The sequence below is a fragment of the Choristoneura fumiferana genome, chromosome 4 (genome assembly GCF_025370935.1).
Source record: "Choristoneura fumiferana chromosome 4, NRCan_CFum_1, whole genome shotgun sequence".
Lineage (NCBI taxonomy): Eukaryota > Metazoa > Arthropoda > Insecta > Lepidoptera > Tortricidae > Choristoneura > Choristoneura fumiferana.
The window spans coordinates 11,474,523-11,495,554 of NC_133475.1; the positions used below are offsets into that span (position 1 = coordinate 11,474,523).

General features: G+C 37.9%; 2 protein-coding genes across 5 annotated transcripts in view; one reads left to right on the forward strand and one right to left on the reverse strand.

Annotated features, from left to right (window-relative positions):
- On the reverse strand, positions 1 to 1,899 carry LOC141427456 (cytochrome P450 6B5-like). Its single transcript, XM_074086941.1, has 2 exons — positions 511 to 1,899; positions 1 to 380 (listed from the first exon to the last, which is right to left on the reverse strand). Exons 1-2 carry the CDS (start codon positions 1,883 to 1,885, stop codon positions 211 to 213), a joined length of 1,545 nt encoding a protein of 514 aa, XP_073943042.1. The 5' UTR covers positions 1,886 to 1,899; the 3' UTR covers positions 1 to 210.
- The window catches only part of LOC141427455 (zinc finger SWIM domain-containing protein 8 homolog), a 29,085-nt gene extending 10,704 nt beyond the window's left edge, over positions 1 to 18,381 (forward strand). For 3 of the 4 annotated variants that reach the window (XM_074086937.1, XM_074086940.1, XM_074086938.1), the window contains 8 exons: positions 3,750 to 3,847; positions 4,638 to 4,815; positions 5,290 to 5,492; positions 7,892 to 8,074; positions 9,458 to 9,654; positions 10,201 to 10,434; positions 11,538 to 11,687; positions 12,340 to 18,381. In XM_074086937.1, the coding sequence (XP_073943038.1) occupies positions 3,750 to 3,847; positions 4,638 to 4,815; positions 5,290 to 5,492; positions 7,892 to 8,074; positions 9,458 to 9,654; positions 10,201 to 10,434; positions 11,538 to 11,687; positions 12,340 to 12,436 (1,340 nt within the window). In that variant the 3' untranslated portion in view covers positions 12,437 to 18,381. The remainder of the gene's footprint in view (positions 1 to 3,749; positions 3,848 to 4,637; positions 4,816 to 5,289; positions 5,493 to 7,891; positions 8,075 to 9,457; positions 9,655 to 10,200; positions 10,435 to 11,537; positions 11,688 to 12,339) is intronic. The other variant, XM_074086939.1, reaches the window with a different exon arrangement.
- Positions 18,382 to 21,032: the final 2,651 nt, after the last annotated feature.

The following is a 21,032-nucleotide window of genomic DNA, read 5'->3' on the forward strand; positions in this document are numbered from 1 at the left end:
GAATAGCATAGCGTCATAATAACAACTGATCAGGTAAGTCCGTCATCTAGAGAGGGCTACTACGTGGTTATACAAGACTGGAGAGGGAAGATTGTTTAAATTGTCACAGAGAGTATGTGCTACTATGACCGCAAATAACTAAATACTAAACAAGCTCTTTTACATATAAATCTAATATATAAAGAATCAAAGCTTAAATAGTTCCTATAACTAAGTTCTTGGCGTGAATATAAGGGGCAGTCCTCCAATTATAGTTTGCACGACGTTAGCCGAGGGGTCCAGAACGGGTCGTCTCGACGATGTGGGCGCGGGGGATACGGTGTAGCGCGACAAAATGGTTACCAGGGCCGTCAGGGACTGCATCAACCCTAAACGGCCACCTGCAACAAACAGAAAAGTTTGTTTACTAAATGTTAGTCACTGAATTCAAGCTTATTGCGCTTTCAAATTGTAAAATCCGTATAAATTAACGACTATGAGTAATGGGTCAATAGAATACCAGAAACTTACCGATACAACCTCTTGGTCCAAATCCAAAAGGCATATACGCGTATTTCTGCCTGGGTTCGTTGTTCTCTGGGCTGAACCGCTCCGGGCGAAACTCTTCCGGGGCCGTCCAATACTTCGGGTCATGATGCAGCGCCGTCACCGGGATAACAACACGAATGCCCTCATCTACAGTCACGTCTGAACCGTGGATTGTGCATTTGCGGCGACAGGTTCTCATCAAGTGGCCACCCGGTGGGAATATCCGTAACGACTCCTTAAACGCCATTTCTAAATAATTCATATCTTTGATCGCGTCATAGCTCAGTTGGTTGTCATGTTTTTTGAGCACTCTATCTATGTGATTTTGTACTTTTTTCTGCTCCTCTGGGTTGTAAGCGAGCTCATGAAGTGTGTGGCTAGTGGAAGTAGCGGCGGTCTCAAAGCCTGCTGCGAAGAATAGAAACGCTGATGCCGCGATGGCGGAATCGTCAAACTCCATGTACACGCGTTCCGGCGTACCATCTAGCTTTATCTTCTCCAGCGAGTCGCACTCAAACTTTCCCTTGGCTCTAACGGCTAACAGCATATTAATAAAGTCGTGCCTATCCGTACACTTGTAATCCCTCTGTCTCAGGATCTGTCTGACCAGATCGCAGCAGTCCTTTTCAAAATGTCCGTAGTATTTCAAACTCTGGAACGTGGTAGGGTAAAGCGTCTTTAGCAACAGAATAATAATTCTTTTTAAGTTGATATCGAAAATTTTTTTGGCCAAGTGTCGGAAAAATGAGTCCTCTTGTTTTTGAGAGCCGGCGTCTATTCCGAACGCGTATGTGCCGATGAAGTCGATGTTGTAACGCACCATGAGTTCGAAGGCGTCAACGGGCCGCCCCCCGGTGCAGAGTTCACGCGTACGCTCTTGCAACAGCTCGGCTTGTTGGCGCAGCAAAGAAAACATCCCCTTGAGTTTGCTGCTCGTGAAAGCCGGCGACAGCCCGTTCCGCAAAAGCCGCCACGCGTCGCCCTCAATAACAAACAAATTTTTCATCAAAATCTCTAGCTTATCATATTCTAGGCCAGCCTCCCTGAAACCTCGTGCGTAGAAACTATTGAAGTCGGTCGTGAATACATGCTGGTAGATGTCAGGATCTCGGATTAGTAGCACAGGTCGAGAAATGTGGTAGTAACCGACAACTTTGTCTTTGGGGTGCTTCCAGTAGATTTCTTCCAGGATTTGTGCCACGCTCTTCTGTCTCAATATATAGGCTGCAATGTTACCAAAAAACGGCTTGGGATTCTCAGTTTTAACTCCTCTTTCTTCCCAATACTTATACATTCTTGTGGTATAGAAGTAAAGCGCCGTAAGAAGGCTAAGCAAAATTATAATAAAAGTAAACATGACGCTCGTGAATGTGTTCTACACCAAAACCTTGCGACTGAGTAATTTATAGTCTGTTGAAATAAAAAAAAACTGGTCAATTACATGTCGGGCCATGTATATTGTAGGGTTCAGTACTTCTATCCGGAAAATATTAAGTATTAAGTTTTGATTCTCTATTATATTTAGTCGTTTAAAACAAACTAAAGATAACAATGCCTTTTTATGCATAGCATAGGCGCTTAAAGTTTCCGTCGCCGTTATGCCAGCATAAAACATTTTTCTGATTTTGTTGAAACTGAATATTTTTTTACAAATAAGAAATAAATAATTAATATCGTAGGACAATTGACACCAGTTGATCCAGTCCCATCCCATACTAAGCAAAGCTTGTATTATGGACAACTTTTCAAAGTTTTATGATTTGGCAGTAAACACCTATTGTATCGTACGAAAAAATGTGTAGCAAACGGTAGGTTATATTTGTTTTATCGGTTAATCATTTTAATGTCGAAGTTAGTTAAAAATAAAAAAGTTTCATTTAATCTATACTTTGTTTGCAATAATTTTTTAAATAAAAAACCATTTGATTTAAACTGCCACACATTGGACTAAAGCATTTAGGGTTTAAACTTAATTAACTTAATTTAGGGCCAAACAATAAGGGTTTCTTTTTAGGACTACGAATTCCTAAAAAGGTAATTAAAACGTGTGACTCTATACTTACATAAAAATAACGCGACGGATGGACCGACAGACATCGCACAGCTTATACTAGACTTGAAATTTGGCAAAGGTATTCCTTCAGCTCGTATAGGTACAATAAGGTCTATAGGTGAAAAAAATAAGAAGATTACCAGTTTTATGTTGTAGTACTAAGTATAAAGATTTCTCGAAGTTCCCACGGAATTGGGGATAAAATCGATTAATATTCTCAGGAAATATGTTTTTTCTAGTGCAGTGGTACGGAACCCTTTGTGTAGAGACTTACTCTCACTTGGCCCCTCTTTTATTACTGTATTATAACTAGCTTTTGCCCGCGAATTCGTTTATCGATATCCCGTATGATCCTTCCGGTGCTTTTCTGAATAGTTTATCTCCATACCAAATTTCATTTAATTCTCTTTAGCTTTAGACAGACAGTTAATTTTGCATTTTGAATATTAGTTAGGTTGAAACAGGAGAAGCTTAACTCTGCGCAGACAAGATCACAAGCAAAAACTAGTTTAGTATTATGTTATTGACAAGACTGTCGCCATACAAATGTAAATGTCATAATAAAAAGCTGTATAAATAAAGTAGAGTTTTATCGACTCCTTATTTATACAACGACACACAAAACAAGAATGAGGTGTACATAGGTGAGATATTTTACAGAAAAACCGTGATGACATGATATGATGTCATATTGTTCTGTTGTACCATCAGCTAAATATATGACCTACCTACCTAAAGTTGATTATAATTTGCGTGTAGTAAATCAATAATATCTATAAGACGTTTCTGACAAAACTAGAAAATAAAACGAATGACTTAAAAATAATCAAAATCATGGTTGTCATGTCATACGCCATCAAAGCACAATGAAATGTCGGATCTCTCTGTGTAACGGACAATTTGAAACGTAATTTTTTTAAGATATTGAAAAGAAAATCCTAGGATTCGGTTTGTCAAACAAAAAGATATTCGAACAAAATATCAAATAGGCTTGCGTATTCTTTATTCTTTGTTAACTAGTAGGGGAGACTGTACGTAAACTAAAATTTTATTGTTATTATAAATTTTTATAGTTGACTTGTCACTCGATTAACTACATGTATCAATTGATATGGCTCATTGTGCACCTATTGTTCACGAGATTTTCATTCACTCATGTTTTTCGCAGGCCAAGCCATGGATATTGGAGCTCCTGCAATCTTATTCCTGATCGACGCATGGGAAGGCCATTTGACGCCGCCCGAAGCAGCCGGTATCGCCGACAAGGTACGGATTGTACAGACGATGTCATTAACATAGACGACCGGATAGCCAAGTGTTTAGAGATCCTAACTTTCAAGTGTGAGGTTTGATCGTCGGTCGGGAAGATATTTCTATGAATGTTATGTTTTAGAGTATTGGACGTTTAATATGTTTTTTCTGTATCAGTATGTCTATGCATTACCCAGAGTATAAGCTTTGCTTGTTTTAGGAATAGATCAATTCAATTGTCAATTGTCCAATTTATAACTAATATTGAGAGTAATAGGGTCAATCAAATTTTTCTTGTTTGTTGTGTCCCTTTGTCCAAGAGACATGAGTGACAGTTTCTTAAATAAAAACCGTTATAATATAATTTAATGTATACTAATGAATGTGCTTAGGAGATAATCCATAAAGTGAAGGACTTGTAACTATGACAAAAATGTACGTTCGATGTGTTTTAACCACAGAAAACGTACAAACTCATGGTTTTAAAGTGTTGGCCAGGGGACGTCATGTCAACGAGGTATAAGAAAAAGTTAGTCGACCCTTATATAGACCTCCGCAACCTGATCCCACTTATATTATAAATGCGAAAGTTTGTTAGTCTGTTTGTTTGTTACTTCATCACGTCTAAATCGCTGAACCCATTTAGAGGAAATTCGGTGTACAAATGGTTTGCGTCCCAGGATAAGACAGGATAGTTGTTATCCCGGAAAATTGCATAGTTCCCGCGGCATTGTGAAAACCAAATTCTACGCGGACGGAGTCGCGGGTAACGGCTAGTGATTCCATAAATTGTGTATTGTTGCAGGCGTCATCGGGTCGCGACGTGCACACCGTGCGGGCGGCGGCCGAGTTGGCATTGTCGGTGCTGCCTCATGCGCACGCGCTCAACTATAACGAGATCCAGCGTGCCGTCTTGCAGTGCAAAGAGCAGAGCGACGCCATGCTGGAACGCGCGTGTCTCACCGTAGAAGCCGCTGCCAAAGGTACGACTACTATTTACTATCAAGGCGTAGTGACCCAAGTGGGTCGTGGACTCCAACACGAAATTACGCTATCCTTTACGATCTTGAGCCAGCTCCTGCCAGCCTTAGACCCCGCCAAAGGTAAAAAAAATTAAACAAAAAATCATATTATCACTTCTGATCTGACCCATTGAGGGCAGTTTGACGCTCGCTTCAGTTATCAGTTATGGCTCTCTGGTATCCGACATAAAAATGCGTGAAAAATTACACTCGTCTATGACAAAGTCAAAGCAACACAGTAAACTATCTTCAAATAAAGTAAGTACGTTCCACAAAAAATTCGGGAAGTGACTTATGAAGAGCGATCATCCATTGCTTGTAGCGCATACACATGTCGCGAGATGTGCCTTTATTTGAATATCATTTACTGTTCTGTATTTACTTTGCCTACTATCCCAATTTTTCTCCTCTTACTAAACATACTGTTATGTCCAGGTGGCGGCGTGTATCCAGAGGTGCTATACACCGTGGCCCGCTATTGGCACGAGCTGTATCTACGACAAGCGAGCGAAGAGAGCGAACCCCTGTTAGAGGAGCCGCAGTACCGCGCGCCGCCGCCGGTCGCGCTGCCCGTGCCCTACCCTCTACCCTACCCCTTTACCTACCATCCCTACCCTCCACCCATCTACCAGCTGCAGGTGAGTGTTACACCATAGCATAGCGTTGTTGTCGCATGCGTCGTCGTGATGCTACTTAAATCATCTGTGAAAGATGTCAAGGCCTATTATTAGTGTTATTGGTAGTAGCTCCCTCTTAGTTGGTATTGGTTAGTACCGTCTTACTAGTTAATTCTGCCGCCAAACGGCGCTGTGCAGGGCCCGAGTTAGCTATTTAGCCGCTCCGTGTAGATATATTTTTCGCCATCCTGTACATACACTTACGGTGGGTGGTGGATGGCTAATGGCTAGGTTGGAAGATAGGAAAAAGTTAATTTTGCCGTCCCTTATTTTTTGCCGCTCTGGGCAAATACCCGGCTTGCTTGATTTATTAATTATTACGGTCCTGAAATACGTGTCAATAATTTAGCGATTTGACGTTATTCCATTTGCACCGAATGACAGTAAATTTTTATTATTTTGTGTCAAATGTCAAAACGGTTGTACGAGGGGTACTAAAGCTGATTGAGATAGCACGATAAATACGAACTTTTCCGATAAAATACGATGGAATACACTACATTTGTAAAGCTCTTTGCACTGTCATATTCCATGTTGAAATCAATTTTAATGATTGTAGTATTCATGTTTATCAAGTAATATGTTTTCATGTGGTAACTCTCTCTTGGCTTCTGACACACTCAGTAGTACACTGAGTCTTTTTTTTTTAAATATTTTGGGTTTTTTTTTAAATTTAATTTTTAATACAAGCTTTTTTTGCTGACTGTACTTGTATTGTCACCCAATCTATGTTTGCATACCAAATTTTCAGTCGATTCCATTAACCGTTGAAAAGTTCCGTCCTGTGAAGACGATCGTGGCCGGATTACCAAGCTTTCACTACCAGATTATTGTCTTGTTACGCAATTTAAATAAGTATACCAAATTTCAAGTCAATCCAATGAGGGTTATCGCGTATGAATTCGCCGCTAGAGGCGGTAGTGTAGCGTGAGGTCTCCGAAATGTCAAATCGGTTTACTAATGATTCGGCGAAAATTATTTAGCAAATTATTAGCTCCCAAACTATTTATCCCATATTTTTATTTAGGCGAAATGATATTTCCCAACTCAACATTTCGCACTGATATCATTTCCCAACTAATCATTTGATAAATTATTATTATGCAAATTATTACTTGGGATTTTTTTAACATGTCATTTATGTTTTGGTCAAATGCATTGATTGGCATATCTTAAATTAGCAACAACCTACTTTCCTAGTGGCATCCTGGCTGCTATAAAAAAAAAAAACCTAACATCGAAGGCTAAGGCGGGAGCGAAGCGGAGCGTAGCTTCTGAACCTAAACCATCCAAGTCGCTTCTGCTCCGAGCCGCCTTGCTCGCTCGCTTCGCTCGCTCGCACAAATTTTGAAGTAAAGCTTTGCAATATAAAAATTGGCCAAATTTTATTTGAAAATTAGTTATTCGCCTAAGCCAATCATTTGCTATATAATTATTTGTCACATAAAAGTGTGATGAAGTAAAATTTTGCAATATAAAATTGTTGCGAAATAAGAAAAATGCGGCGTAAAGTTATGCCAACGAATTGTTTGCCAAATGAAACTTCGGCGAAAGATTGGTTGCTAAGTGAAATTTGGCGAAACATATTTCGCCGAAAAGGCAGTACACCTGTCAAATCTTATAGTTTTTGGGTGAGCTACGCGGGTTTATTTATAACTAGCTGTTGCCTGCAGCTTGTATTTTCTCTGTATTTTCTTCCATAAAAACCTTCTCCAGACAGTAACGAACACAACAAAAAAAGAGTTAGCGAAATCTGACCAGTGGTTCCCGAGTTTTGCGCTTAGCAACACATTTTACGATTCATTTTTATCTATATTATTATTATTATATTATTAGTATTTATTATATTTATTATTATTATAATTAGAATAATAATGTGAATATCTTGCGTTACCTGAAATGAATTATGGCAATTATGCGTTACGGGGCAATGAATGTCTGTGTTTTGAGACAGTTTTGTCTTTCGAAAACTTTTGTCCTCCCTTTTATTCCGAACAAAACGGGACTACGCTACACTGTGGTTGCTCGATATTTTTATATTACGGTTTTAAGGTGTATTAAATATGATTTTAATCTAAACTTTGTTTTCACGCCCGAAATAACAGACTGAAAGCCACACTTAAAAACCTCACGCAACAGTGGTGGCATCTAGAAAGACAAAAAACGATAGCCCTCATTACTGGAAGTTGGTCGAATTTAACTCGCAAGATTTGACTACAGACAGACAGACAGAAAGACAACGGTACAAGTGAAACTAAATAAAAGCTTGTAAAAAGCTTGTAAAATAAAAACAATCAGAACACTCACATCAGGGATTTCTTTAACTCGTTCAACAGCTACAGCTATGGTATTTTTTCCAGTACGGCGGTGCGCCGGCGCCGCACGGCGTGGCGGGCGCGCACGCGCAGTACGCGTTGCCGCCGTACTTCGTGCGCGGGCTGGTGCCGCACGCGCCGCTGACGCACGCCGCGCACGCGCCGCACGCGCCGCACGCGCCGCACCCCGTGCACCCGCCGCCGATGCCCGTCAATGTCAATGTGCAGGTAACGCTCTGCGAACGACATGGGATATGGGGCCATCCATAAAGCGCTCGGCTGTTTTAAGGTGCGGCCACATGCTGTCGCTTATCGCTCGTGTGCAGCGATAAATCTGTTGAATTTGATTTTGAATTTCCTGTGACTCAAAAAAGTAGCGTGAAGTCGCCGCGTCGAGCAGCAGCGTCAAGATGGCTGCTTGCAGGAATGATCTTGGTCTTGGAAGCTGATTTCTTAATTTCATTTAGAAGCAGTCGTGGCAGGGGTACAAATAAAAGAAATTGGAGTGAATGGAAAAAAAACAGTGTTTTTGCCGAAATTAAAGAGGTTTTTGTATTCCAGCGATAAAGCTCAACATTTTCAGCTTTATCGCTATATGTCACGTGACCAGATTTGACACTGGAAACGAGCGTCGAGCGACTTGCATGTGGCCGCACCTTTATGCGATAAACGCTGTGTTAACCCTTTATAGGGCAAGAGCCAAAATCTGTCGCTCTTACGACCATAAGGTGTTGTCCATATGATCGTAATCCATAGACTCAAAATTAATAGTGTTCACATAGTGTTAGGATGTATTCAGTCTTATTAGGAACTCACAATACAATACGAGTACGAGTACAATGGCTCTTTATTGAACACGAATACATAGTAAGCAGTAAAAATTTATTCTCACGTTTTTTCGTAATTGGTTAGTTTTTTTTGTTTTATATATTTTTTATATCGTCACTGGCAAGTAAACGTCAGTTATAAACAAAGTTTGCCGTACTCATTTTTTTTTGTTGCTTTAATTTTGTATTTTATTTAATAAGTAGGTAAGTCGTAGAAATAGTACTGTATGCAAAGTTGTTTAAAGTAAGTCAAATAACCCTTCATCGGGCAGTCGAGTAAAAAAGCTTCCCTACGCTCACATCGTAACCCATGCCACTCCCTTTTTGGCCCTTCTTTTACAAAGAAAGAAAGAAAGAATAAATTTATTTGCCATAATTCAGCACGGCAAAAAAAAATACAATTTAAAGTAAGACAAAAACATTGTGCCGAAACAAGCAAAAACACCTGCTGCATACAATAATATTTCATAATGATACTCGTATATAGGATACCTATAGTTATAATACCACAAACGGGACTTATGACGCTAAACACACGAGTAATATTTACCTCGAAGTTTCGACCACAGTGGCCGTGGTCACGAGTAGACAGTCAGAGTAGAGTGTGGAGTGTCAAGTCTGCCTAGCAGCGCGAGCCCTACGAACTACCTGCTCTTGATCACAAATAGTACCGGCATTCGTTCCTCGAACTACCCGCACTTGGTCATTTTTATTTTTCACCACATCACATAGGATACCTATATAGTAAATTGAGGAGTTGTCAAAAACCGTATTGTGTTGTCAGCACCCGGCGCCAATCCCGCCGCCGATGCCTCTAGCGGGCGCGCACGCGGTGTCTGCGTTGCCGGCCGGGCCGCCGCAGCCGCCGCTGCCGCAGGCGCAGCTGCGCCGGCTGCTCGCCGCCTACCGCGTCGGCATGCTGGCCCTCGAGACTCAAGCCCGAAGGGTGCACGATGACCGCCCGCAGAATAAGTTCGGCAGGTGAGACGCAACCTACCGATCTTAACCTTTCCAGGGTATCCAACCGGAATCGTGGCTGTCGCTGCGCTGTCCGTCTATCACAGGGCTGTTTATCTCAAGAACCGTAATAGATAGGCAGCTAAAATTTATATATAACGTGTTGTTATATCACGACAGTAAATAGTATGTATGTATTTAAACTCTTACAACAGAACAGAGACTAAATACAATTGACAAACATTGAGATACATGTATGTACAAAAGGCGGACTTATTCCTTTGAGAGATCTGTACAAGTCGACCTTTAAATGGATGAGGGTACCAATCAGTTAGGGACGGAGAAACAGTGAGTAAAAAATAAAATAAATTAAAAAATAATGCGGTCTCATCCAACGTTGTCGGTCGAGTAGCAAAATAAAAATTTGCATTTTTTTTAATGTTCCGTATACAAAATTACGTAATTTTTACGTCATCTGCACCAAAATCTCGCTCCCTGTTGCGAAAATACAACCACATAATGCGATTTTCTGTCATCACTAGTCAGGCGCTCATAATTATCTTCTTGCAGAAACCCACCATACGGCGAGCACGTCAAGTGGCTGCTCCGCATCTCCAAACGCCTGGGCGCGCAGTACCTGCACCAGTTCTGCGTTTGCGCAGTCAACTCGGTCGTCTCGCCGTTTGTGCTGTACGAGCTTTGCGTGGAGTCCGCGCACTGGCTGGCGCGCGGCGGGCCGCATCACCTCGTCATGCAACATCTCAGGGGGACCCTCGCTCCGCTCGTGCAGAAGTGTCAGCAGATGTGAGTTTGCGTTTGTGTTGTACTAGATAGAGTAGAGGCCAGTCATTGGTCACGTAAGGACGATTTAAACCTCCCCGCATACCGCCTTGTGTGTATTTAGGGGGTGTCTATAAATCACGTGATTTCTTCTATTCTATAATTTGAAGAACAGGGTTTGGGAAGATTGGCCACGTTATTGACTTAATGAGGGCTATCGTTTTTTGTCTCACTAGATGGCGCACTGTTGCGTGAGGTTTATGGCTTTCAAAGTCTGTTATTTCGGGCGTGAAAACGAAAGTTTACATTAAAATCATATTTAATACAACTTAAAACCGTACCATAAAAATATCGAGCATGCCACAGTGTTGCATAGTCCCCGTTTTGTTCGGAAAAAAGGGAGGACAAAGGTTTCCGAAAGATAAAACTGTCTCAAAACACAGACATTCATTGCCCCGCAACGCATATTTGCCATAATTAATTTCAGATATTGCAAAATATTCACAAAATTATTCTAATTATAAATAAACCCGCGTAGCTCACCCAAAAACTATGAGATTTGACATTTCGGAGACCTCACGCTACACTAGCGCCTCTAGCGGCGAATTCATACGCGATAGCCCCCATTGAGTGAGGAACTGACAGTTTTTAATTATAATCGTTTATTTAACTTGTAATGTAATTAAATTATGTATGTATGATTTTTTTACGCATGTTTTCAGTTCAATATTTAATAAATTTACACAATATATTTATATTTGTATGTATGATTATCCGTATGTACGGGTCAAATCTTGCAAACAAACACGCACTTCCAATGGTTGGATTGACTTGAAATTTGGACGACAATACAAATAGAAATACTAAAAAGTACAGTCAGCAAAAAAAACTTATATTAAAAATTAAATTTTTAACAAAAAGTTTTTTTTGTGTTTTACTTACTGGCTGGTATAAGATAGTTTGGGTTGTGGGGATTGGGTTGGCCGATCTTTTTTCTGTGACCTGGTGATGCGGCTGCAATTAAACACCATAATGGAGAGAGATAAGCAATATGGCAATGTCTGAAAGCTATATACTATGATTTATATATTTCGTATCAGGATTTAATTGGCAATGTTCGTTGGCAGGTACATTCAGTGCATCCACCAGAAGTTGTACCACCTGACGCCTGTAGAGTACGAGGAGTTCGTGAGCATCGTGCTGTCCGCTCGCACCGCCTTCCAGCTCACTCCCGAAGGCAACACGCAGTTCAAGGAGTGGCTTGCTTCGCTGCGCAGGTACGTCGCTGCAGCGTTTAATAACAACTACTAATAGTGGGCTAACTTCGGCCTTTTTGATAGGGCAATTATCTATGCGGTACGTTGCAGGGCCGTCACCCATTGGCCCCATCGCTAAGGCACCTCGCGCACTAAACGGCCACGACCACGACCAGTGGCTGCGACGACCACATTAACCAAAGAAACCATTTGAACGTCGCGCACTTCGGTCGCAACGGCCAACTGACTTCTATAGTTAATCTGATCGTGGTCGCGGCGGATCTAGTGCGTGAAGTGCTTCAATCGCTGTCATCCAATCTATTCCTTATCCGGAGAGTAGATATTACTGACATCTTTGATAGTGGATGGTTACTAAAAATACCACAAAAATAGCAACCACGTGCCCCTGCGCTTGTGTTGCTGTGGGTACTACGTGAGCTAGGAGTGAGCTGTAGTATTAAAGGAAACGAACGAATGAAATTGATTAAATTTTGATTTTTAGACGCCATGGATTTAGTGATATTATTTTTACATACTTACTCGATACAAGAATAATTTAGATCTCAAAGTAGTTGTTTTTAGAAACGTTTTAACCATTTTATTTTAATGTTAGATTATTTATACCTGTTCTATGAAGGATACATACATACTCATTTGTATCACTGTACTGCAGGAGAGAATGCAAAACTGAACCAATTTCCAGATCAAAATCATGCAAGAAGGATCTTTGGACGCAATTGAACGCCGCGCTCCAGACGAACGGCAAATGACGTCGGCAGGCGATAGTTTGTATGGTGCGGTATACCGCGCGCAAACTGTCACAATACAGGCGATGGCCGCGATACCGGCTCCTCTATCAGCTGCACACACTCTAACTGTACTACACCCTGTGTTATTTGTAATAGAGTCGTTACCAACCTATTGTGAGCTTGACAACCTAAAAATTATGACAGTAATTGGCACTTTGTAATCGAAACTGTAGTGTATTTTATTATGTGCAAGTTAGATTATTAAACGATAGTGTGATTTTTTTTTATTACCATGATGACTACGGTTTGAGACGGTAGTTTTATTTCCATTTTTAACGAGCGTGTTTCGTGCGCTCTTATCGTAATTTACACATCTCCATTACAAATAATACACTGCATTTTCGACTCAATTCGAGGCATAACCTCTGTTAGTAGAGTAATTACACTTATTGAGGGTATTCGATCTCAGAAAACAGATTTATTCATAATCACTAAAATGTTGCTAACTCCCTCATTTCTTATCCTCGTATATGCTTAAATTCGGCATAACAAGCCTGCAATGATAGCGCGCATGGAACTGTAGACTTGTGTGTATGAGGGATATCCATTGCTATGCAGTCGAAACTAGACCTCAGTTTGTAAATAATTTTGATGATGTCGCGTGAATACTTTTTCGTTTCATTTGTTCTACTCAAGGTTGATATTACACGATGAGATGAATTCAAGCTCATTTCTAGGTTGTGCATTAAATAGTCTGAGATTCGGTTGTTGTCGGAAGATGGCACTGCATGCGGCGAAATGGTGCGCCTTCGCGTCGACGCCATCAAAGAAGGAGTTTAGCAACATTTCGTTTGGTATAATAATTACGAATACGAATGTAATATTTATTTATTGTGCAATTTAAGGCATTGACATCTCAATTTTGTGGTATTTTCAATTATTCATGTGAATATTTTAATTTATTTATACATCGCACTGTTTTATACAATATTGCTTTCTCTTCGATTTCCTTGTGTATTTTAACATTAATGATAGTCTTGATTAACTGAACTGTGAACTAGTCAATGGTTTTGAGGAAATATCATTGGTGAACCAGTGAAGCTTCAACGCCTAGCTCATTTAGTTTCTTTTTTTAAATAGTCTAAGAAGAAGGTTAGGTTTAGTGCCTTCCGCTTATGTTTCATCTCCTCACATATTCTATTCGCGAAAGGCATTAAATGAATAATTTACCACTAGAAATGTTAATCAAAAGCAGAAGCTTCGCTTTCTTCTTCTATTTTTATTTATTCGTCTTAGTTTGCATCACAACTGCAGTTTGATTAACATTTTGTCTTTTAGATAAATCTAACGGCCCGGTGGGTAACTTCCATCGACTCTTAAGCAAAGATATTCCTTTACAATGTTTGAATTTCGCACAAATTGGATGTTAACCAGTAGTAGAAATGTGATCAGCAGTGTGTTGTCAATCGCGTGTGCAGTGCTAGGAGAGTTCCCCGCCGAGCCTGGTCGGGCCACTGCCTCAGTGCAGTTGCAGTGGCCTTCTGTTGTGAAGATCTCCGTAACGTGTGTGAGTAACTGTAAAGAAAGTGAATGTCGTCGCTCTTTACTTGATTTAGCGTAATTAATTATTTGTACTTTAAATAAAATACTATGGATTCAGGACGTTATTGAAGCAACGTCAATCAATATGGTTATAATATTACATAAGCATTAGTTTTATTTATTTTGACATGTGTCGTCGCAGTTATAATTATTGTGTATTTAACAATGTATTTTGGAATTATATTGACGAAATGTTAAGAATTCAAAATTAATAACAATAGTCCATACTATATTCGATAATTGGCTTAAGATGTTTCAAGTGACCTAATAGTGTCATTAGACTACAAAATATTAGACAGAAGTAGATGACGGCCGTCGATTCACTATTTTTGATACTCTCTTGTCGAAATTTGCAGTTTCATGGATGTTACGAATAGCGTCTTGATGAGATAAGGTAGACGTGCAAACGGTTATAATAACTTTATTTACACATATTAATATTATATTATAATGCAGAGTAGCGTCTTGAGAGCCTTTGAAATATATAATGTTTAGGACTAACGCGCTGGCAACAAATAGGTATACAAATTCAACCTGACTTGAGCTCCACTATCATTCCGATGTTGGATGGACATCAAAATATATATGAATAAACTTAATACGCTAGACATTTATTAATAACACGATAACGTAGGAATCAGAACGGCTACACAGTCTACTAAACAAAATAAAATAAAAATAATATAACTTGTCTAAGATCTTCCAAATTTTAAAAAGCAATATTTAAAATATCATTTTTATACACGTATTTTATAAATGATCGTAATTTATGTACTTATCACGTTAGCGTTCCTATTGTAAGGTGTGCCCGCACGTAGGTATTTAATATTTTGCAATCTAATTACGATGTATTTATACATATTTAAATGTTGGACGTTTTTTATTTATATGTTGTGTGCAATTTCGTGATAGATGATATGTATGAAAAGCGAGCGTGTTGCTATTTCAGCGCAAGTCAAACAGAATGCATAGGTGGTGTAGAGTTGCAGATTAGATGCCTGCTCCAATAGCTGAATTAATGCGGGATACGTGGCCCGCTCACAAAGCTCAGGGAGATCAGTAATCGTGCCTAATTTATACGACGTTCGAGCCAACGTCCATTGTGCCTTGACATCAGTCGAACGCGCGGGCTTATCCATTACAAGGCAAACCTCGTCTGAAATCTATCAAATTAGGCGACGTCGATACATTTGACACAAATAATTCTGAAATGAAATGTCATGTGCCCCGATTTTATATAAGCCTATGCCTGCCGCCAAAAGTGACTGCTTGTCTCACTCGTCCTTTGAAAGATAATAGACTGTTAAAAAATAGAATCATATCACATCATTTACTGCAAATGTCATTACTCGCTCATGTATGAATATGTATGCCATACATCACTAATATTTAGATAATCCGTTGAAGAATGATTATACTGTTAGGTCGTGCCGCTCTGTCAGTTGCAGAGCTCGCTGCGGTCGCCGTGTTGTGGATGTGGTCTGACATTGGAATGATAAGTTTGTTGCCGGCCTCGCGTTGTGTAGTTTTAGTTTAATATCTTTATAAAATTAGATGTTTATGTGCATTCATAAAAGCGTGGATGTCTTCAGCATTCGGTAGATAGTAAATTTTTAGAATGCTAGTTAGTATAAAATTACATTTGAAACTCATTTGAAAATGCTATAAGGGACTTAAAATAATAATTATATATTGGAAAAATCGGTTGATGATTTCAGCAGATTCTGGAATTACAGTATTTGGGTATCTATATAATTTACAACATTTATCGCGGTAGTTTGCAATTTTTGAATTTTAAATGCACTTTTTTTTGTGCGTCTCGCGGAGATAAGGTCTTCTGCTCTTAAGGTACCCTGCCGCTTGGTCCCTCGGGGAGAGGGTATTTAAGAATGATTTCAGGTGGTACTTAGTCACAATGACTTTTTTGTATGTATCGAAAAGGAAACTATGTAGCAGAACGTGTTTTAAGACCCTTAAGCATGAGGTATGACTACTGATGTGCCAAAGGAAACTTTCCAGAATTGCGGAATTTTTCATATGGGAAAATTTCGGAAACTTCTTACAATTTTGTATAGGAATGAAAACTTTCCGTGTCTTAAATTTCAGTTTCCTATATTTCTTCTGAAAATTTCCAGATATTTCCGAGAACTTTTGCAACTTTTTGGAAACGTTCCGCAACTTGCACATCTGTAGAGGTATGACACGAAGACTATACCTGCGTGACCACATCAGCCACAATTCTTATACATAACTAACTTACGAAGAAAGTGTTCATTATCTTTCGGATTTATATTTGTCATAATAATAACTCGCCGTCCATAATTTATTTGCGAATCTGAAAGAGCGTAGACTTTGTTTTGCGTCATCTTCCTATAAAATCATAAATATACTTACATAATATATTTATATTCAATATTGCAGAATAATTAACTATATTGCACTCTTTGGGCATTATTAACTTTATCTGGTGTAATTTTCTTGGAGATTTGATAATTTTCTTTTTCCATATAAGAGTGCTTAGACATTTTGTCTCAAAAAACTATTTTTACACTTTGAAGCATATAAAAAAAAAGAAAAATATATCGTTAATTTCGTAAATATACGCGTTAGTATGAGCATATTTTAATTAGTCGTTTAATGCATGTTCATAGTTGGTAACTAGTAATACGCTCACTGTCCGGGCGTTTCGTATTGGCGCGTTTTTTTTTCTTTGCTGGTTTTTAATGTTACATATCAGTTGTTTTTTTCCATAATTTCGAAAAAAAATTAACATCTGTTATGTCACTTCGTATTTGTTACCCTCGTTATCGAGAATCCTCTGACATAAAATTCATTACAATTAACTATTTCTTTTACAACATATTCAATTCAATAAGGATATCCAGAATATCAACGTCGAGATTAATAAAACAAGCGAGAAGAAAGCTCAATTTGAACTTGTGGGCGCATACTAAAGTGGATTGGACATACAGCGATAGAACAAAAAGTTTTCATTATAATAGTAAAATTGTTCCATGGCTTAAAGCCGCGAGTGCCTGATGGATCATAATAGAGCAAATACTTTCAACGTCTTACTCTCTTCCGTTTTGTAGTGGAAATCGCCCTAGCACACAGACTCGGGAGCCAATCGAATTTGTATGCTGGGGTCGATATAACGTATGAGTCCTTTGTATTAAACCCTCGCCGCGGCTATAATAATGGCACTAGAGTAAGCCGCGCGTTCGGATAAGGAATGTAACGAGTTTATTGATTATTTGATCGTGTTTAGCGGAATATTAGTTGTCCTGTCCCTTAATACTCATGGCAATGCATGTTGAATACTACGTCACATCACAGTCGGGTAGTTGTTGACGATTATACAGTTTAGAAAGTCTGTTAGTCCAAATCGACGATGCATAATTGTTTTATACATCAGGATTTGTAGTTTAATTATACACTTTGTAAGTGTGGTGTCTCCGCCTATTAAAGTATGTAACCATTACAGTTCGAGTGGCTACTTATTAGTGTACGTAATAAAATTATATATTGTTTTTTTTTTTTTAGTTTTCATATCGCATACATATTTGTTGTCATTTGGAATACACATTAGTACAGTGAAGTAATTGTTATCCTTATCATAATTTAAATTCTTTGATATAAGATACATATTTATGCTCACAGTTGCAAGATGCATGATTTGTTGGCATTATTTAGTGTAGGTATGCCAATGGCCCCTCGCCGTCGTCTGTTCACCTGTCCGCCGTCGACTTGCAGGACGTAAGACTGACAAACACTTTGTGAAGTTGTCAAATGTGGAGTCTATTAAAATTTAATGTCCAGGATGTCTGAAAACAACATTAAATACCTTCTTCCATTCATCCGTGTTTATTACTCGTATTTTTTTGTGAAGTCCTCAGTTTGTTGAATGACATCCTGCATTATAAATAGAAGTGCCCATGTTTATATTTAAAAATATTATATCTATAGCACTAGACATTTTGCTCCGTTGTCGCAAATGGTTGTAATTATAAAAATGTAGTTAATATTGATAGTTAAATGATAGACTGTTTTTGCACGACTCCTGAGACTCGGGTTTGGGCCCGCGAGGCCTGGTACAGCGGGTCGCGGTCGCGCTATGTAACGCTTCGTGATGGCAAGTGGCGGCGCCCGCGCTCCTCGAAACCCACGCGTTTTTCATAATTCGGTATTCTACCTATTTGCAATACATCCCCACTATTATAAAATGTATGTTTCAACTCAAACTCGAAATATTTTTGACCTCTAGATCATTTTGATTACTTTTACGATTACACATTATTGTAATAAGTCTTTTATTGAAGTAACATTATTTAATTATTCAATATACTTATTCTATATTAAGAAAAGCTTGTTTTATTCCATTAATTAAAACCCTGCCTTGAAATTTCGGAAGACAACTGCGAGATTCTATACAATTAGGATGGAGATTGATCTCGATGACACCATCAATCGGAGCTAGAGCGGAGCCCTACTATGATACGATATTTATCTTACTAACGCGAATTTTATTTGTTTTATTTCCTGTGTAGTAACTGATAAACATTATGATATTTATGATAGCGTTAATAAAAAATAAATATATGTAGGTATAGAAGGAACGAATTCCCTTTATCGTCTAAATACTTAATCGTATATTGATAAATATTTACCAAAATATTTTGAAGCTCCCGTAACTACCTATTTACTTGCCTGCGGGGCTTCTATGGCTCGTTATTCGGGTATTAGATGCTACCTAACGAAACTTGCTTTCCTATTTATGAGTCGATACATCGCTACATACGGAGTTATTTTTAATTCGACGTATTCTCATTAGGATGTGATAGAAGTGTCTATTTACGATAATTTTAACCCCCCATATGGAAAAGTGAACCATTTTTAGTTAGGTATCATGTTTTTTTAACTTTTTTCAAAATTAGTCAAAAATGCAACATCAAAAATTATTTAAAAAAAAACAGTATCTGGGTAAGGTCGCAAAAAATTGTAAAATAACACACTGGAAGACATAACACACTGAAACACAATAACGCACTGGAATATTGTAAAGCTTAGTGCTCATTTGACTATTTTAGGTTAAAAAAGTGCAGTTAATTTTTTATGTATTCATTTTATTTGTACGAAATTCGAATCCACTAATTAACAATAGGAATGAAAGTTTTCTTTTGCAAGGTTAATAACAAAATAATTCGAAAAGCTAAAATGATCTTTATTCGTCGCCATAATAACAATAAATTAATGGTCGCCATTACCATGTCATGTTGCAGATGAATGCAACGTCGGGGACAGTGACTCAACGGGGTCACCCCGTTTTGACATAAAATTAGTTTAAAATAGTATTCATTAAATGTATGTTAGTCTGCAAGGTATTTATTGTGTTAGCCAAGTTGCCCGAAATAAATGGATTTATTATTATTATTACGCACGACTGAACTCGGCTCCACATACTATTTTAACGACATAGAGGATTTATATAAAACTTTGTATACAATGAGATTTGAGAAATCTTGGTTTAATGTAAATTACTTTTGCTTAAACTGTAAGGAAAAAAATAAAAACAAAAAAGATGTAATATGAAAAACTTGTTTTTGCTCTACTTTTTTCTTTAATAATATTAAGAAAAACGAATTTATATCAAACCAACATATATGTATATATCATTTCATTGTATATGGGAAGTTCAATATTGATCCAACATGTCGTTTTAAAAGCTGTAAAAACCGGGTCTCCAGATGTGTCCCCAAAATATTGTATGAAAGTGCCGTTTGGTTACGAAAACTATTAGAAAAAATGGTTATATTATTCATGAAATAGATTTATTGTACACCTATAACTTCAAAATATTAAATCGAAATAAAAAAGTAACAAATTCTTTCAATTACTAAATAAAATATAAAATGTCCACAAAACAAAACCGTATTTAGCATAAGCATCTATGGTTTGAATAGGTATTTAACTAAATGTAAACAAAACAACATCAATTGGTGTTTTAAACATTGAAATTCCCCATTAAACTATAACATTTCTGTATTTAAATACACTAGTCTAGTTTGTATTACAATAAGTAAAATGTTTTAAATCCATGAAACTACTAACTGTTCATTTAGCCTAGTGTTATTATATATTAATTTAAACTTTTACGATTTCTTTTAAGTCAAAATTTAAATAATTGCGAGATAATTTTAAAGATCCACCATAGATACACCAATACAAAGTCTTATAAATATCGCACATACCATAATACTTATATGTCTTCATAATGTTCCACTTCACTTATTAGAAAATAACATAACCCTCATTTTTACTTCGCCACAACCGGTTAACTGTCATGTACAACCAGCTTTAAAAAATTCCGGTGTGTCACATAACATACAACATAACACACAATAACGCACTGGCACAAACACAATTGGAAATTCTAACTTCAACAACGAATACCAGCCAGAAATTTACTTCGATTTCAATTTAAACCACGTGTTTACTTAGTTCATTGCCTGTATTTTCATAATTCGGGGTGTAATAAACAATACTTTCGTACTTACCTTGTACAAATCTTCAAACAAATCCCCGAAACATGCGCAGTAAAAACACACATCCACCTTACGAAGACTATCGCGACCACAAAATGAGTAGTGGTGAGAAAAGTGACATTTGACAGTTTACGTTAGGTGTTGCCATACCTAAAATTGGTCGAATTTGTTGCCTAGTCGAGTAAACAAAAAATCTACCATCAAATCAAATTCGAATAACACACTGGAAAAATTCTGGAGACACATTTATAGATTATGATTTTTGACCATTAGGATTGCTTGATTAAATAATATATATATAATTACACGTCATTTTTATCGCTATTAGTAGGTAAACTAAGAATTTTAAACCATTACACATATTTTTTTTTCTATGAAAATTATTTTGTTGTTGGGTAGTAAGGAGACACATATTTTTTGTATGGAGATTGTATTTTGTTGATTAGTAAAATTTTTTATTTTTTATTAACAAC